This window comes from Staurois parvus, unplaced genomic scaffold (assembly GCF_062004578.1).
Source record: "Staurois parvus isolate SC_StPar_1 unplaced genomic scaffold, SC_StPar_1.0 ptg002686l, whole genome shotgun sequence".
Classification (NCBI taxonomy): domain Eukaryota; kingdom Metazoa; phylum Chordata; class Amphibia; order Anura; family Ranidae; genus Staurois; species Staurois parvus.
In genome coordinates, this window is record NW_028320482.1 from 1,341,306 (window position 1) to 1,355,750 (window position 14,445).

The 14,445-nt window shown below is 46.1% G+C and overlaps 1 protein-coding gene across 1 annotated transcript in view; it reads right to left on the reverse strand.

Moving 5' to 3' along the window:
• LOC149429913 (uncharacterized) overlaps positions 1-14,445 on the reverse strand; it is a 195,738-nt gene that overhangs the window by 110,536 nt on the left and 70,757 nt on the right. The window contains 1 exon segment of the mRNA XM_089666363.1: positions 10,950-11,474. Within this exon segment, the coding sequence (XP_089522489.1) occupies positions 10,950-11,474 (525 nt within the window).

Below are 14,445 nucleotides of genomic sequence, written 5' to 3' on the forward strand. Positions count from 1 at the left end.
AATCTAAACACAGTCTTTACTAGGAGCACTAGGTCCCCTTAAATGAAATTCTTCAGACCCCAGATGAAAATCTCCTCGTTCATCTGGCTGTCATGACAGTATCCCAGGGCAAGGGATTCCGAGACACACAAAGAATGCAGTCCCTAGGTGGGTATTGCACCTGACTGCCCTTTGCTTTCTTTGGCCCAGGGGGTGTAGAAGTACTTGAGCTGTCCTGTTCCTGTCGCTTTAAATGTTGAAGCTGCTTTCAGGCCTTATGCTGGGCTGGCTCTTTCCCTGCAGACAGGCTGTCCTTCCCTGGTAGACTGTGGGACAGTGGAGGTCTTTCTTTCCAACTTCCAGCCTGAAGGAAGATCCCCCCTCCTCTAGGGCCCCTTCCCAGGCTCCACACCAGCAGAACATCCTTACTCCATCTTTCACCCGACTCCCCTGCTAACCAGGCCCTTTCATATCTAAGGGCTGACCTAGCCACTATGACAGGCCTCATGCCTGGGATTGGCCAGGTTCCCCTAAGTATGCAGATTAGCCTATCTTAACCCCCGCTAACTGGCTTCTAGAAACTTCTCTAAGTCTCTAGAGGAAGAGGAGGTACTAGATAATTAACCTGTAGAGCCCTCCAGCTTAACCTAAAGTAAAGTAAGCTTGCTGACTCACACTCAGGCTTCTAGCAAGCCTCTAACTGAAAACAAAACACTGGAGGATGTTACACATATCCCTCATCCAGGGCCCATCCCTGACATCCTGTATACGGAGCTGTAAATGAGAATCTCCTGACCACTGCACTCTATACACTGAGCTGTTTATGACAAGTTCCTGGCTACTGCTCTATGTACCTTTGGCTGTATACATTATTCCTGACCATTGCACTTTGTATGATGAGCCCTTAATTATACCCTCCTGACCACTGCACTCTGTGGGTTGAGCTATATATGAAAAGTTTCTGACCACTGCACTCTGTACACTGAGCTATAACATATTTCTGACCACTGCACTCTGAGCTGTATGTTGCAAGCCCCTGAACCATGTACTCCTTAAGCCAGGCTATATGTGACATGCTCCTGACCACTGCACTCTGCACACAGAACTGTATAACATATATTTCTGATCACGGCACTATATACACTAGACTGCTTAGGATATACTCCTGGCTACTTCATGGCAATTGCTACTCTGAACTGTATATGATGTTTACAGCCATTGCACTCTGTATATTACGCAGCATATGACAAACTCCTGATCAGTGAACACTGCACTTTGTACACTAGACGGTACATTACATGTTCCTGACCACTGTACTCTGTACCTTTTGGCTGTATACATTACTCCTGACCGCTGCACTTTGTATGCCGAGCCCTTAATGACACCCTCCTAACCACTACACTCTGTATGACGGGCTATATAGAATATACTCCTGACCACTGCACTCTGTATGGTGGCCTTTGTATGACATTGTCAGGAACTGGATCACCTGCTGGTGGCACTTTGATTCTTGAAGGCTGTAGTTCTGGTGTTTCCCAGCAGCCAGAAGGTCTTAGCAATTTTTCTTCTCATGCTGGCTGCAGAGAAGGTATATAATTCCTCCATTACCATTCCATGTTTCCTCAGTGTTCTACCTGTGTGCCCCATGTACCTTGCTCCTTGTGACTCTGATCCTGCTTGCTTTCACCTGCCCCCTATTTTAGCTTGTTTCTTGCTCCCCAGCCACATTTCATTCTGCCCTGTTTACTTGCCATTTGTACATAGTTTAGTTTCCTTTGTTAGCTTAGGTGCACTTTGTATAGGTTCACTGGGTCCTGTGTATTGGATGTATTTATTGTTGCTTTTGTCATTTGTGTTGTCATAATAAAAACCCCATAACTTTTATGCAGTGTTTGAGGCTGGTGATCTCTGAGCAGGTCCACACATTTCTGGTTATGCCGGTTTCACAGGATACCAGCATTTGGTATCTTGATACATCTCTGGACCTCTACATTTATTACTGTGGGCTGCATATGATTTACTCCTGACTCCTGCACTCTGTACCCTGGGCTGCATATGATTTACTCCTGACTCCTGCACTCTGTACCCTGGGCTGTATATGATTGATTCCTGACCCCTGCATTCTGTACCCTGGGCTGTATATGATGTACTCCTGATCCCTGCACTCCGCACTTTGTACTGTATATAAAATTTACCCCTAACCACTGTACCTTGGGCTGTATATTATTTACTCCTGACCACTGCACTCTGTACCCTGGGCTGTATATATATTCCTGACCCCTGCATTCTGTACCCTGGGCAGTATATGATGTACTTCTGCCCCTGCACTCTGTACCTTGTACTGTATATAAAATTTACCCCTAACCACTGTACCTTGGGCTGTATATGATTTATTCCTGACCCCTGCGTTCTGTACCCTGGGCTGTATATGATTGATTCCTGACCCCTGCATTCTGTACCCTGGGCTGTATATGATGTACTCCTGACCCCTGCACTCCGTACCTTGTACTGTATATACAATGTACCCCTAACCACTGTACCTTGGGCTGTATATGATTTACTCCTGACCACTGCACTCTGTACCCTGGGCTGTATATGATTTATTCCTGACCCCTGCACTCTGTACCCTGGGCTGTATATGATGTACTCCTGACCACTGCACTCTGTACCCTGGGCTGTATATGATTTATTCCTGACCCCTGCACTCTGTACCCTGGGCTGTATATGATGTACTCCTGACCCCTGCACTCTGTACCTTGTACTGTATATAAAATTTACCCCTAACCACTGTACCTTGGGCTGTATATGATTTACTCCTGACCACTGCCCTCTGTACCCTGGGCTTTGTATGATTTATTCCTGACCACTGCACTCTGTACCCTGGGCTGTGTATGATATACTCCTGACCACTGCACTCTGTACCCTGGGCTTTGTATGATATACTCCTGACCACTGCACTCTGTACCCTGGGCTATATATGATTTATTCCTGACCCCTGCATTCTGTACCCTGGGCTGTATATGATGTACTCTTGACCCCTGCACTCCATACCTTGGGCTGTATATAATTTACCCATGACCACTGTACCTTGGGCTGCATGTGATATAATCCTGACCACTGAACTCTATACCCTGGGGAAAGGGGGGTTAACTAATCTAGAGGCCTAAAATCTGCATTTTAATGTGTGGAAAAAAACAGGATTTTGGCGTACCTGAAAAATCTATTTCTTGTAACACACACCACAGGAGACACAGCAGATTCATTAATCTTTACTATCAGGGTTATGTACCAAGTGATTGGACAAATAATAAAAAAAAAAAGAAAAAAGGAGGACAAAAAAGTCCCCGCTAAGCATAACCCCTCCCCGGCAGGCAGGACTTCAGTTTTGCAGCAAGCCATAAACCATAAGACAGAGGCGAGAGATCTCTGTGTCCCATGATGTACTCCAAGAAATGGATTTTACAGGTAAGCCCAAAATCCCATTTTCTTCATCATAAACAGGACGCAGAGCAGCTTCATTATTCCTCACCAACAGGGATGTCCCGAAGCACTAAATTTGAGAGGAGGGCAATACGGCAACAAGCCAACAGGCCCCAATAACCAAACCAGAAAAAAACAGGAAGGAACCTCATGCAACAGCGTGACCTGGTGTGACCAAAGGTAGCGTCTTCAGTGACTCTAACATCCACCAGGCAAAGAATTGTGAAAGTGTGAGCCAAAGACCAGGTAGTGGCTTTGAAAACCCGAGCTACTGAATTCTGATGACAGATAACCCAGGAGGCTCCTACGCTCTTGGTAGAGAGAGCCATCACTGAAAAGGGTGGAAACTTCATTTTCAAACCATGAGGCTGAGAAATAAGCTGACAAATCCAGTGAGAAATAGTAGACTGTGCGACCTTTCTTTGGTCCTTCAGGAAGCACAAAGAGAGAATCTGATTGCTAAATTGTGGCAGGCGACTTCAGGTAAATCTTGGTAGCATGAACCACACCCAAAATGTGGACAGCCATGTCCACTTGGTGATTGAGGCTTGGGGCAAAGAGACTGTAAAAGAAATTCCTGATTGAGATGAAAGGCCAAAACCACTTCGAACCAGGAAAACCAAACCAGGAAGGAACATCAAGCAGCAGCCTGCCTGACCAAAGGTAGCGTCCTCAGTGACTAACATCCACCAGGCAAACAATTGTGAAAGTGTGAGCCAAAGACCAGTTAGTGGCTTTGCACCTGAGCTACTAAATTCTGATGACAAGATAACCCAGGAGGCTCCTACACTCCTGGTAGAGTGAGCCATCACTGAAAAAGGTGGAACTTTTACTTTCAAGCCATGAGGTTGAGAAATAAGCTGACAAATCCAGTGGGAAATAGTAGACTTGGTAGCTGTGTGATCTTTCTTTGGTCCCTCAGGAAGCACAAAGAGAATCTGATTGCTTAATCGTGGAAGCTGACTTCAGATAAATCCTGGTAGCATGAACCACATCCAAAATGTGGACAGCCATGTCCCCCTGGTGTTTGAGGACTGGGGCAAAGAGAATGTAAGAGAAATTCCTGATTGAGATGAAAGGCCGAAACCACTTCAGGCAAAAAAAGACGGCTGAGGCTGAAAAAGCACCTTGTCACCGTGGAGCACCAGAAATGGCTTGTAGGCAGGTGTAGTGAGCTACTTTGCTACTAGGCGGCTCTGTACCAGAATAGTGACTGGTTACAGTAAGTAAGGTTTTGAGGTACTTGGGCCTTTTAGGTAGAACCCTCCTACAGTGATGTCAGGGGTGAATCAACATCCATAAGTAGGTCAGGTAGAGAGGGGCACAGCATCTCTTGGGGCATGGGAGCCAAACACCCCACACCCATGAAGAAGTAATCAGTACATGTAGGCCCTGGACAGGGCAGGATGCTGAGTGGAGTGGACCTGTACATAGGAGGAACCAGTTGCAGTCATTCTGTCCCTTATGGAGGTGGAGGCTAGGGTGGATTGAAAAAGGCCTTTTAGACCGGGCTGTAGATCCCTGTATGCAGCTGGACAGGGCAGGAGTCTGGGTGGAGTGGACCTTTACATGTGAGGAACCAGTTGCAGTCATTCTGTTCCTTATGGAGGTGGGGGCTAGGGTGGATTGCAAAAGGACTTTTAGACCAGACTGGAGATCCCTGTGTGGGGCTGGACAGGGCAGGAGGCCGAGTGCAGTGGACCTGTACATCAGAGGAACCAGCTGCAGTCATCCTGTCCTTTATGGAGGTGGGATGTAGGGTGGATTGCAAAAGGCCTTTTAGGCCAGGCTGGAGATCCCTTTGTGAGATTGCTTCCCTGGAGGATTCCTGGGAGAGATGTGCAACAAGGTGACTTCAGAGAGTACTAATGACCGTGGGTAGAGGAGAGATTAAAAGAAGATGGCTGCTAAAGTGCTGCACATACAGTTGTGTTCAAAATAATAGCAGTGTGTTGAAAAAAGTGAATAAAGCTGAAAATCCTTCTAATAGCTTTTATTTCCATCCACACAAATGCATTGGGAACACGACACATTCTATTCCAAATCAAAACATGAAGAAAAATACATCAAATTTGTGTTGTTCCTCTAAAAAAATTGAAGAAAAGTGAATATTAGACGGTTCAAAAAAATAGCCGTGTTTGTATCTTCTTTACAAACTCAAACATTCACTATATAAACTGAGAAATGTTTGAAGATTTTGTTTTCCTTTGAATGACTTCATGAATATTTGGTTGTAGTCGCACTGTTTCTGAGAACTGCTGTACATCTGTGTTGCATGGAGTCACCCAACTTCTGGCTCCTGTGATCAGATATTCCAGCCCAGGATGATTGGACCACATTCCACAGTTCTTCTCTATTTCTTGGTTTTGCCTCAGAAACGGCATTTTTGATGTCACCCCACAAGTTTTCTATTGGATGAAGATCCGGGGATTGGGCTGGCCACTCCATAACGTCCATCTTGTTGGTCTGGAACCAAGATGTTGCACGTTTACTGGTGTGTTTGGGGTCGTTGTCTTGTTGGAACACCCATTTCAAGGGCATTTCCTCTTCAGCATAAGGCAGCATGACCTCTTCAAGTATTCTGATGTATTCAAACTGATCCATGATCCCTGGTATGCGATAAATAGGCCCAACACTGTAGTATGAGAAACACCCCCATATCATGATGCTTGCACCACCATGCTTCACTGTCTTCACAGTGTACTGTGGCTTGAATTCAGTGTTTGGGGGTCGTCTGACAAACTGTCTCCGCCCACTAGACCCAAAAAGAACAATCTTACTTTCATCGGTCCACAAAATGTTGCGCCATTTCTCTTTAGGCCAGTCAATGTGCTCTTTGGCAGATTGTAACCTCTTCAGCACATGTCTTTTTTCCAACAGTGGGACTTTGCGGGGGCTTCTTGTTGTTGTTTGAGCTATGCTGGAACAGGATGGACGTTCGTATCTTTGAATGTATGTAAGCAGCAATAAATTCGTTTTAATACTTGTACACTCCACTGAATCTTGCTCTTCTTTGCCCTATGAGGATCGGGGAACAATGGATTGAGTTATCCGCATGGAGAAAGCTGTTGCACCCCGGAGTATTTGTAATGCCTATCTGAGCTGAAAGAGGGTAATAGTATTTAACCCTACCAGAGTGGTGGCACTTATGTGGATTGTGGATTAGTATTAATTCACAAGTTGAGCATTTGCTGTGTATTTATTATTTTTAGAGTGTTGGCACTTTTTGCACATATTTCACAAGCTTAGTTATTTGCTGTGGATTTCACCCCACGAGTAGGCTGTGCAGGTGCATTCACCTTATTTTAGTAATTTTACACGTGAGATTCACTTTAAGTAGTGATTTATATATATATATATTTTTTTTTTTTTTCTGATTGTTTCTCCTTTCTTTCTTCACGAGTGTTTTCTTGCATGGTATCACAATATTTGATTGTTGTTAAAAGTTAATGCACTATATATAGTTTATTTTTTTTTGAGGTTTCTTGGATTTGAAGTGATGAATGGGACAATTTTCAACGTTTGAAGACTCAATAATAGTGTGGACTTGTGGTGGACTATTTTGAATTGATTTAGGTTATATTGTATTTATGAAAGGGGATTTAGTAGTTTGAAGAAAAGGTTTGCTATATATTCTTGCAGATAGCTTGGCTTCACATAGGCGTCTTCTAATTGTAACAGTCCTCACAGGGAACGTCACACCTTCTTTCATCTTCCTGGAGCTGATTGTTGGCTGAGTCCGCGCCATTTTGGCTATTCTTCTATCCATTCCAATGGTAGTTTTTCACTTTCTTCCACGTCTTTCAGGTTTTGGTTGCCATTTTAAAGCATTTGCGATCATTTTAGCTGAGCAGACTATCATTTTCTGCACTTCTTTATATGTTTTCCCCTATCCGATCAACTTTTTAATCAAGGTACGCTGTTCTTCTGAACAATGTCTGGAACGACCCATTTTCCTCAGAATTTCAGAGAGAAATGCACTGTAACCGGCATGTACAACATTTGCTGCCTTCCTTCCTTCAATAAGGGCAATAATTGCTACCTGTTTTTCAAAGAATGAATGACCTCACTAATAGAACTCCACACTGCTATTATTTTGAACACGCCCCTTTCAATGAGTGATTCAATTACACAGAATCAGCAGCATGCATGTCATGACTGTTGGGTCGGTTGGATTTCTATTACTCTACTACACCTGATAGTAAATTATTTGCCATGTAGAAATATAATTTCTACCAAAAACAGTGATTGATCCGGTTAGTGATGTCTGACTGCTATTATTTTGAACACAACTGCACAGTTGGTGGACCGTCCACTAAATGTGGATTGACTGTATGATGTCAAGTGACTCTGGAATATATATGATGTCACTGTATTACAGTTTCCTGAACACCATGAGTAAGGTGCAGCAAAACTACTTTTATGTGTGGACATTCCTTCCCTGGGAAGACATAGGTCTATGACAGGGAATGTCGGGTCGAGGCCTATGGCAAGGAGCAGGGCACAAGATGGTGAAGGGTTCAGCCACAGCAGAAGGGACGTTGTTCTATCAGGACTGGAATGGGGAGTAGGGGGACTTGTGCTTTGGCACCAAATTTGCCCAACCTTGAAGCCCCTCTTACAGAGGATGACGTATTGGCAACCAGAAACACAACCGTGCAAGTCAACAGAACTAAAGGAAAGGTCTCAAACAGAGGGTTTTTGTAACACAGAAGGAACCAAATTGAGATCCCATAGGGACAAGGGCGGTCCGACCAGAGGAACAATACACATGACACAAAGGCACGCACCAAGGAATGAGAAGAAAGTGGTTGCTGAAAAGAGACTGTCAAGGTTGATATCTGCCCCTTGATTGTACTCCAGACCATTTGCATATCAACCCGTTTTGAGAATAGTCAAGATACGACCCTCAACATACTACATACTTGCGAGGTTAAAAATTCCTAACCTTACACCATGTGACATAAGAGATCGGTGAGCACAGCTCATTTGTGCACCAGTAGGCACCAGGGATGTCCTCCCCCCGAGCAACACTAGTGTGTTGGGCACTACGGTGGAAACACATCAGTCTACAGCTACCACAAAAAAGTCAAAGCAGCATGCAGCCTCACCAGATGGGTTGCACTCCCTACCAAAAAACTGGCCAAGAAACGGGGGAGAAGGGGGACAACTAGTCATTCAGGGGTACCAGCTAGGCTGCCAGGGGCACTCATCAGGTTAGCCACAGGACCTTTCCCCAGGCAGGGAATTCAATCTTTCCTCATCATGGTAGGCTTTGCTCAGGGGGCCTTTAGGGTCTCAATGCCCTGGCTGGGGTTCACTGCCCTGGACCTGTATAGCACCCTATCAGAAAATACCAGGCAATATATCATGGCACAGGGTTCCATAAACACAGTCTCCAGTGCCAACCGCCAACATTACAGGCTGTATCAGCTACGCATCCTCATCTTTGCCCCGTGTGAGGTCCAGGTATTCTTCTGAGAGATGATAGCTGTAACAATGGACCTGGATAGAATCAGCCTCCCGATCCTTGGAACTATTGAGAATCTGGTAGAAATCCTGCAGAAAGCTGCACAGCAGTGACCATCACTTCTGGACACGCAAGGTCAGGGTCTGGCACGCAGGGTCAGGCACGCCAGTCAGGGTCAGGCACGCCAGTCAGGGTCCGGCACGCAGAGTCAGGCACGCCAGTCAGGGTCCGGCATGCAGGGTCAGGCACGCCAGTCAGGGTCCGGCATGCAGGGTCAAGCACGCCAGTCAGGGTCCGGCACACAGGGTCAGGCATGCCAGTCAGGGTCCGGCATGCAGGGTCAAGCACGTAAGTCAGGGTCCGGCACACAGGGTCAGGCACGCCAGTCAGGGTCCAGCACGCAGGGTCAGGCACGCCAGTCAGCGGGATCCAGGGAGAGCGGATATAGTGAATGCGGGGTCTGGGGAGAGCGGATATAGTGAATGCGGGGTCTGGGGAGAGCCGATATAGTGAATGCGGGGTTCGGGGAGAGCGGATATAGTGAATGCGGGGTCCGGGGAGAGCGGATATAGTGAATGCGGTGTCTGGGGAGACCGGATATAGTGAATGCGGGGTCCGGGGAGAGCGGATATAGTGAATGCGGGGTCCGGGGAGAGCGGATATAGTGAATGCGGGGTCCGGGGAGAGCGGATATAGTGAATGCGGGGTCTGGGGAGAGCAGATATAGTGAATGCGGGGTCCGGGGAGAGCGGATATAGTGAATGCGGGGTCTGGGGAGAGCAGATATAGTGAATGCGGGGTCCGGGGAGAGCGGATATAGTGAATGCGGGGTCTGGGGAGAGCGGATATAGTGAATGCGGGGTCCGGGGAGAGCGGATATAGTGAATGCGGGGTCTGCGGAGAGCGGATATAGTGAATGCGGGGTCTGGGGAGAGCCGATATAGTGAATGCGGGGTTCGGGGAGACCGGATATAGTGAATGCGGGGTCCGGGGAGAGCGGATATAGTGAATGCGGGGTCCGGGGATAGCGGATATAGTGAATGCGGGGTCCGGGGAGAGCGGATATAGTGAATGCGGGGTCCGGGGAGAGCGGATATAGTGAATGCGGGGTCCGGGGAGAGCGGATATAGTGAATGCGGGGTCCAGGGAGAGCAGATATAGTGAATGCGGGGTCCGGGGAGAGCGGATATAGTGAATGCGGGGTCCGGGGAGAGCAGATATAGTGAATGCGGGGTCCGGGGAGAGCGGATATAGTGAATGCGGGGTCCGGGGAGAGCAGATATAGTGAATGCGGGGTCCGGGGAGAGCAGATATAGTGAATGCAGGGTCCGGGGAGACCAGATATAGTGAATTTGGGGTCCGGGGAGAGCGGATATAGTGAATGCAGAGTCCGGGGTTTAGTAACACTTTAAAAACAGACCTCTAAGTGTTTGTGAAATCTCCCACCACAAATGTACCAAAATTGCCACTAGATTGATAACTACGGTAATAAATAAAATATGGACAGAATTGGTCATGACACAGTAAATGCTTGTCACATTTATCCAACAAATGTTTTATTAACAGACCTCTAAGTGTTTGTGAAGTTTCCCACCACAAAATGTACTCAGCCAATGAAAGATGGTGACTCCATTTTTATTCTTCTCCTGCCATCAATGGCCAAACCGGTCCCACACTTCATCCGTGTCTTTGGTGACCTCTGATCTCCTTATGAACTGTTTCTTCCATGATGAAGATCAGCCATGGAGTATATCTGAGGTGTATATCAGGGTGTGCTTCTTCCCCACATGAGAGCTGGGATGTCCAGCAACATTCATCTAAAAGACATTTCCCGCACTCAAGGCACTAATACACCTCCAGGGTTGTGTGGGACCTCTGATGTACAGGAAGACAGGACTTCAGTGAGGAACAATTCCCTCACTCAGGACAGGAAAGTGGCTTCTCCCCCTTGTGCAATCTCTGATGTCTGTAAAGATTGGACTTCTGTGAAAAACATTTCCCACACTCAGGACAGGAATACGGTTTCTCTCCCGTGTGCAAGCGCTGATGTGTGACTAGTTCTGATTTTTGAATAAAACATTTCCCACAGTCAGAACAGGAATGTGGCTTCTCCCCTGTGTGAGATCTTTGATGTCTGTAAAGGTGTGACTTTTCTGAAAAACATTTCCCGCACTCAGAACAGGAATGTGGCTTATTCCCCATGTGCAATCTCTCATGTCTGTTAAGATGTGACTTATCTGAAAAACATTTCCCACACATAGGACAGGAAAATGGCTTCTCCCCTGTGTGAGACCTCTGATGTGTGACAAGTTGTGATTTTTGTACAAAACATTTCCTGCACTCAGAGCAGGAATAAGGCTTCTCACCCGTGTGCAATCTCTGATGATTATAAAGGCAGGACTTATCTGAAAAACTTTTCCCGCACTCAAGGCAGGAATATGGCTTCTCACCTGTGTGCAAACGCTTATGATTTTTAAGATTGGACTTATCTGAAAAACTTTTTCCGCACTCAGGACAGGAATACGGCTTCTCACCCGTGTGAGATCTTTTATGCACATTAAGATCAGATTTCAAACGGAAACTCTTTCCGCATTCAGCACAGGAGAAGCTCTTCTTTGCTGGAAGGCCGGCCCGGTCCCGCACAGTCTGAGGTTCCTCAGGATACGAGGAATCCGATGGTCCATCTACACTGGGTGGTGCCGGATGGACATGGGAGGGAGCCGGGTTTTCTCCTGGACTATACTGTGTAATGTCCTCATCTTCTACTTTCCAGTCTGGAGACAAAGTGAGACAATCCTCGGAGGTTTTCCTCATCTCCCGGCCATGGACTAAAATACAAAGACAAAGAGGATTACTAGACAGGAGCTGATTGGTTCCCTCAAACCAGGACTCCGCCCACATCAGGCAGCTTGGTCTCTAAGGAGCTTACAATTACACCCTCAAGGGAACTAGGAAATGGCTCCTCTGATCTCCTACCAGGTCATTTCTTTATTCATGGACCTTAGTCAGAGAGTGAGGAAACAACCAGAACTGTCTTTTATAGGAGGGACAGTGATGAGGGGATTATAGGACGAGGGTCCCCACCCCCTCTATCACTCATCGCCATCTTCCCAACACAAGAAGTAGTGCACTTCCTTATTTACTCCATGATTTAGTCATGAAGAACAGCGGGGCTGAGCCCCACCAGAGGTCAGAGAGTGAGGATGGGGGGAGAACAACCAAGATGAAGACTGGACTGATCCTGAAGACCACCATCATTGGGGTATTGACTCCTCCCTCATTATCACTTTCTGTTTAAGGGTCCAAAGTTGGAGGATGTTATCACATTATTATCACCATGTACAAGTCTGTGCTCCAATCACATCATCCGATATAAAATGTCCAGCTGGTAGGAAATGGGTGTAACAAAAGAGAATCCATATTATGTGTATATATAGCAGTGGGGGGAGGGGGAGAGCAGAAGTCAGGAGGATGTAATGTACAACATAGAGTATATAGTGCAGGGGTCAGGACTATGGAATGTACAACAGAGTATATAGTGCAGGGGTCAGGAGTATGTAATGTACAACAGAGTATATAGTGCAGGGGTCAGGAGTATGTAATGTACAACATAGAGTATATAGTGCAGGGGTCAGGAGTATGTAATGTACAACATACAGTATATAGTGCAGGGGTCAGGAGTATGTAATGTACAACATAGAGTATATATATATATATATATATATATAGGGGTCAGGAGAATGTACTATACAATATAAATTATATATTTCAGGGGTCAGGATGCATAATATTCAATAATCAGTGGACACCTAAATGTTTCCTGTAGACAAGTTGCAGAGGTCCCACACCGCTGCCTCCCATCTCCTGAGACTGCACTCAGTGACTTGGGTCTGAGACTATACAGACATATCCCTCCACCCGGCACAGCCAGCAGACCACAGAGCAAGGAACCCTGGGAGAATGTGTTGTATATATACACACACACACACATATACAGTTGTGTCCAAAATTATTCAACCCCCACTGAAATTGAGTGTTTTGGCCAGTTTGACATTGCTTTTGATCATTCAGTCATCTTGCTTACATTTACATTAAAGAGGCACTTGTAGGTCAGACAAATATAACATAACAGTTATAATGAAATAACCACAAATGTCTTTTCTGTGCTCACAGCATTATCAGTTTTATTCAACCCCCAAGTGACATTCAATCTTAGTACTTAGTACAGCATCCTTTTACAGTTATAACAGCTTTTAAACGTGAAGCATAGCTTGACACAAGTGTCTTGCAGCGATCTACGGGTATCTTCGCCCATTCTTCATGGGCAAAGGCCTCCAGTTCAGTCACATTCTTAGGCTTGCGCACTGCAACTGCTTTCTTTAAGTCCCACCAGAGGTTCTCAATCGGATTTAAGTCTGGTGACTGCGATGGCCACTCCAAAATGTTCCAGCCTTTCCTCTGCAACCATGCTCTAGTGGACTTGGAGGTATGCTTGGGATCATTGTCCTGTTGAAAGGTCCAACGTCTCCCAAGCCTCAGGTGTGTGACGGACTGCATCACGTTTCCATCCAATATCTCCTGGTACTGAAGAGAATTCATGGTACCTTGCACACGCTGAAGCTTCCCTGTACCTGCAGAAGCAAAACAGCCCCAAAGCATGATTGACCCTCCACCATGCTTCACAGTAGGCAAGGTGTTCTTTTCATCATAGGCCTTGTTCTTCCTCCTCCAAACATAGCGTTGATCCATGGGCCCAAACAGTTCTAATTTTGTTTCATCAGTCCACAGAACACTATCCCACAACTTTTGTGGTTTGTCCACATGGCTTTTGGCATACTGCAGTCGACTCTTCTTATTCTTTGGAGACAGCAAGGGGGTACGCCTGGGAGTTCTGGCACGGAGGCCTTCATTACGCAGTGTGCGTCTTATTGTCTGGGCTGAAACTTCTGTACCCACATCTGACAAATCTTTTCTCAGTTCCTCAGCAGTCACACGGGGACTTCTCTCCACTCTACGCTTCAGGTAGCGCACAGCAGTCGAAGTCAGCATCTTCTTTCTGCCACGACCAGGTAGCGTTTCAACAGTGCCCTTTGCCTTGAATTTGCGAATGATGCTTCCTAAGGTGTCTCTTGGTATGTTTAACATCTTTGCAATCTTCTTATAGCCATTGCCCTTCCTGTGAAGAGAAATCACCTCTTCTCTTGTCTTCCTGGACCATTCTCTTGCCTTCACCATGTTTGTAACCACACCAGTAAATGTCTAGAAGGAGCTGAGTATCACAGTCATTTTAAAGCTGCCTAATTGGTGCTTATTATGCTTGATTGCTGCTCGGTGACATCCACAGGTGTTTTCAATACCTGATGGAAAGCACCTGTATGAACCTCTGTTCTTCAGAGTGGTAGTCTTTAAGGGGTTGAATAATTGTGGCAATGAAGAAACCACATAAGAACCATTTACTACTGTATTACATAAACAATTGATGTCATTTTAGTTGCATTTGGGTAGTTACAACGTCC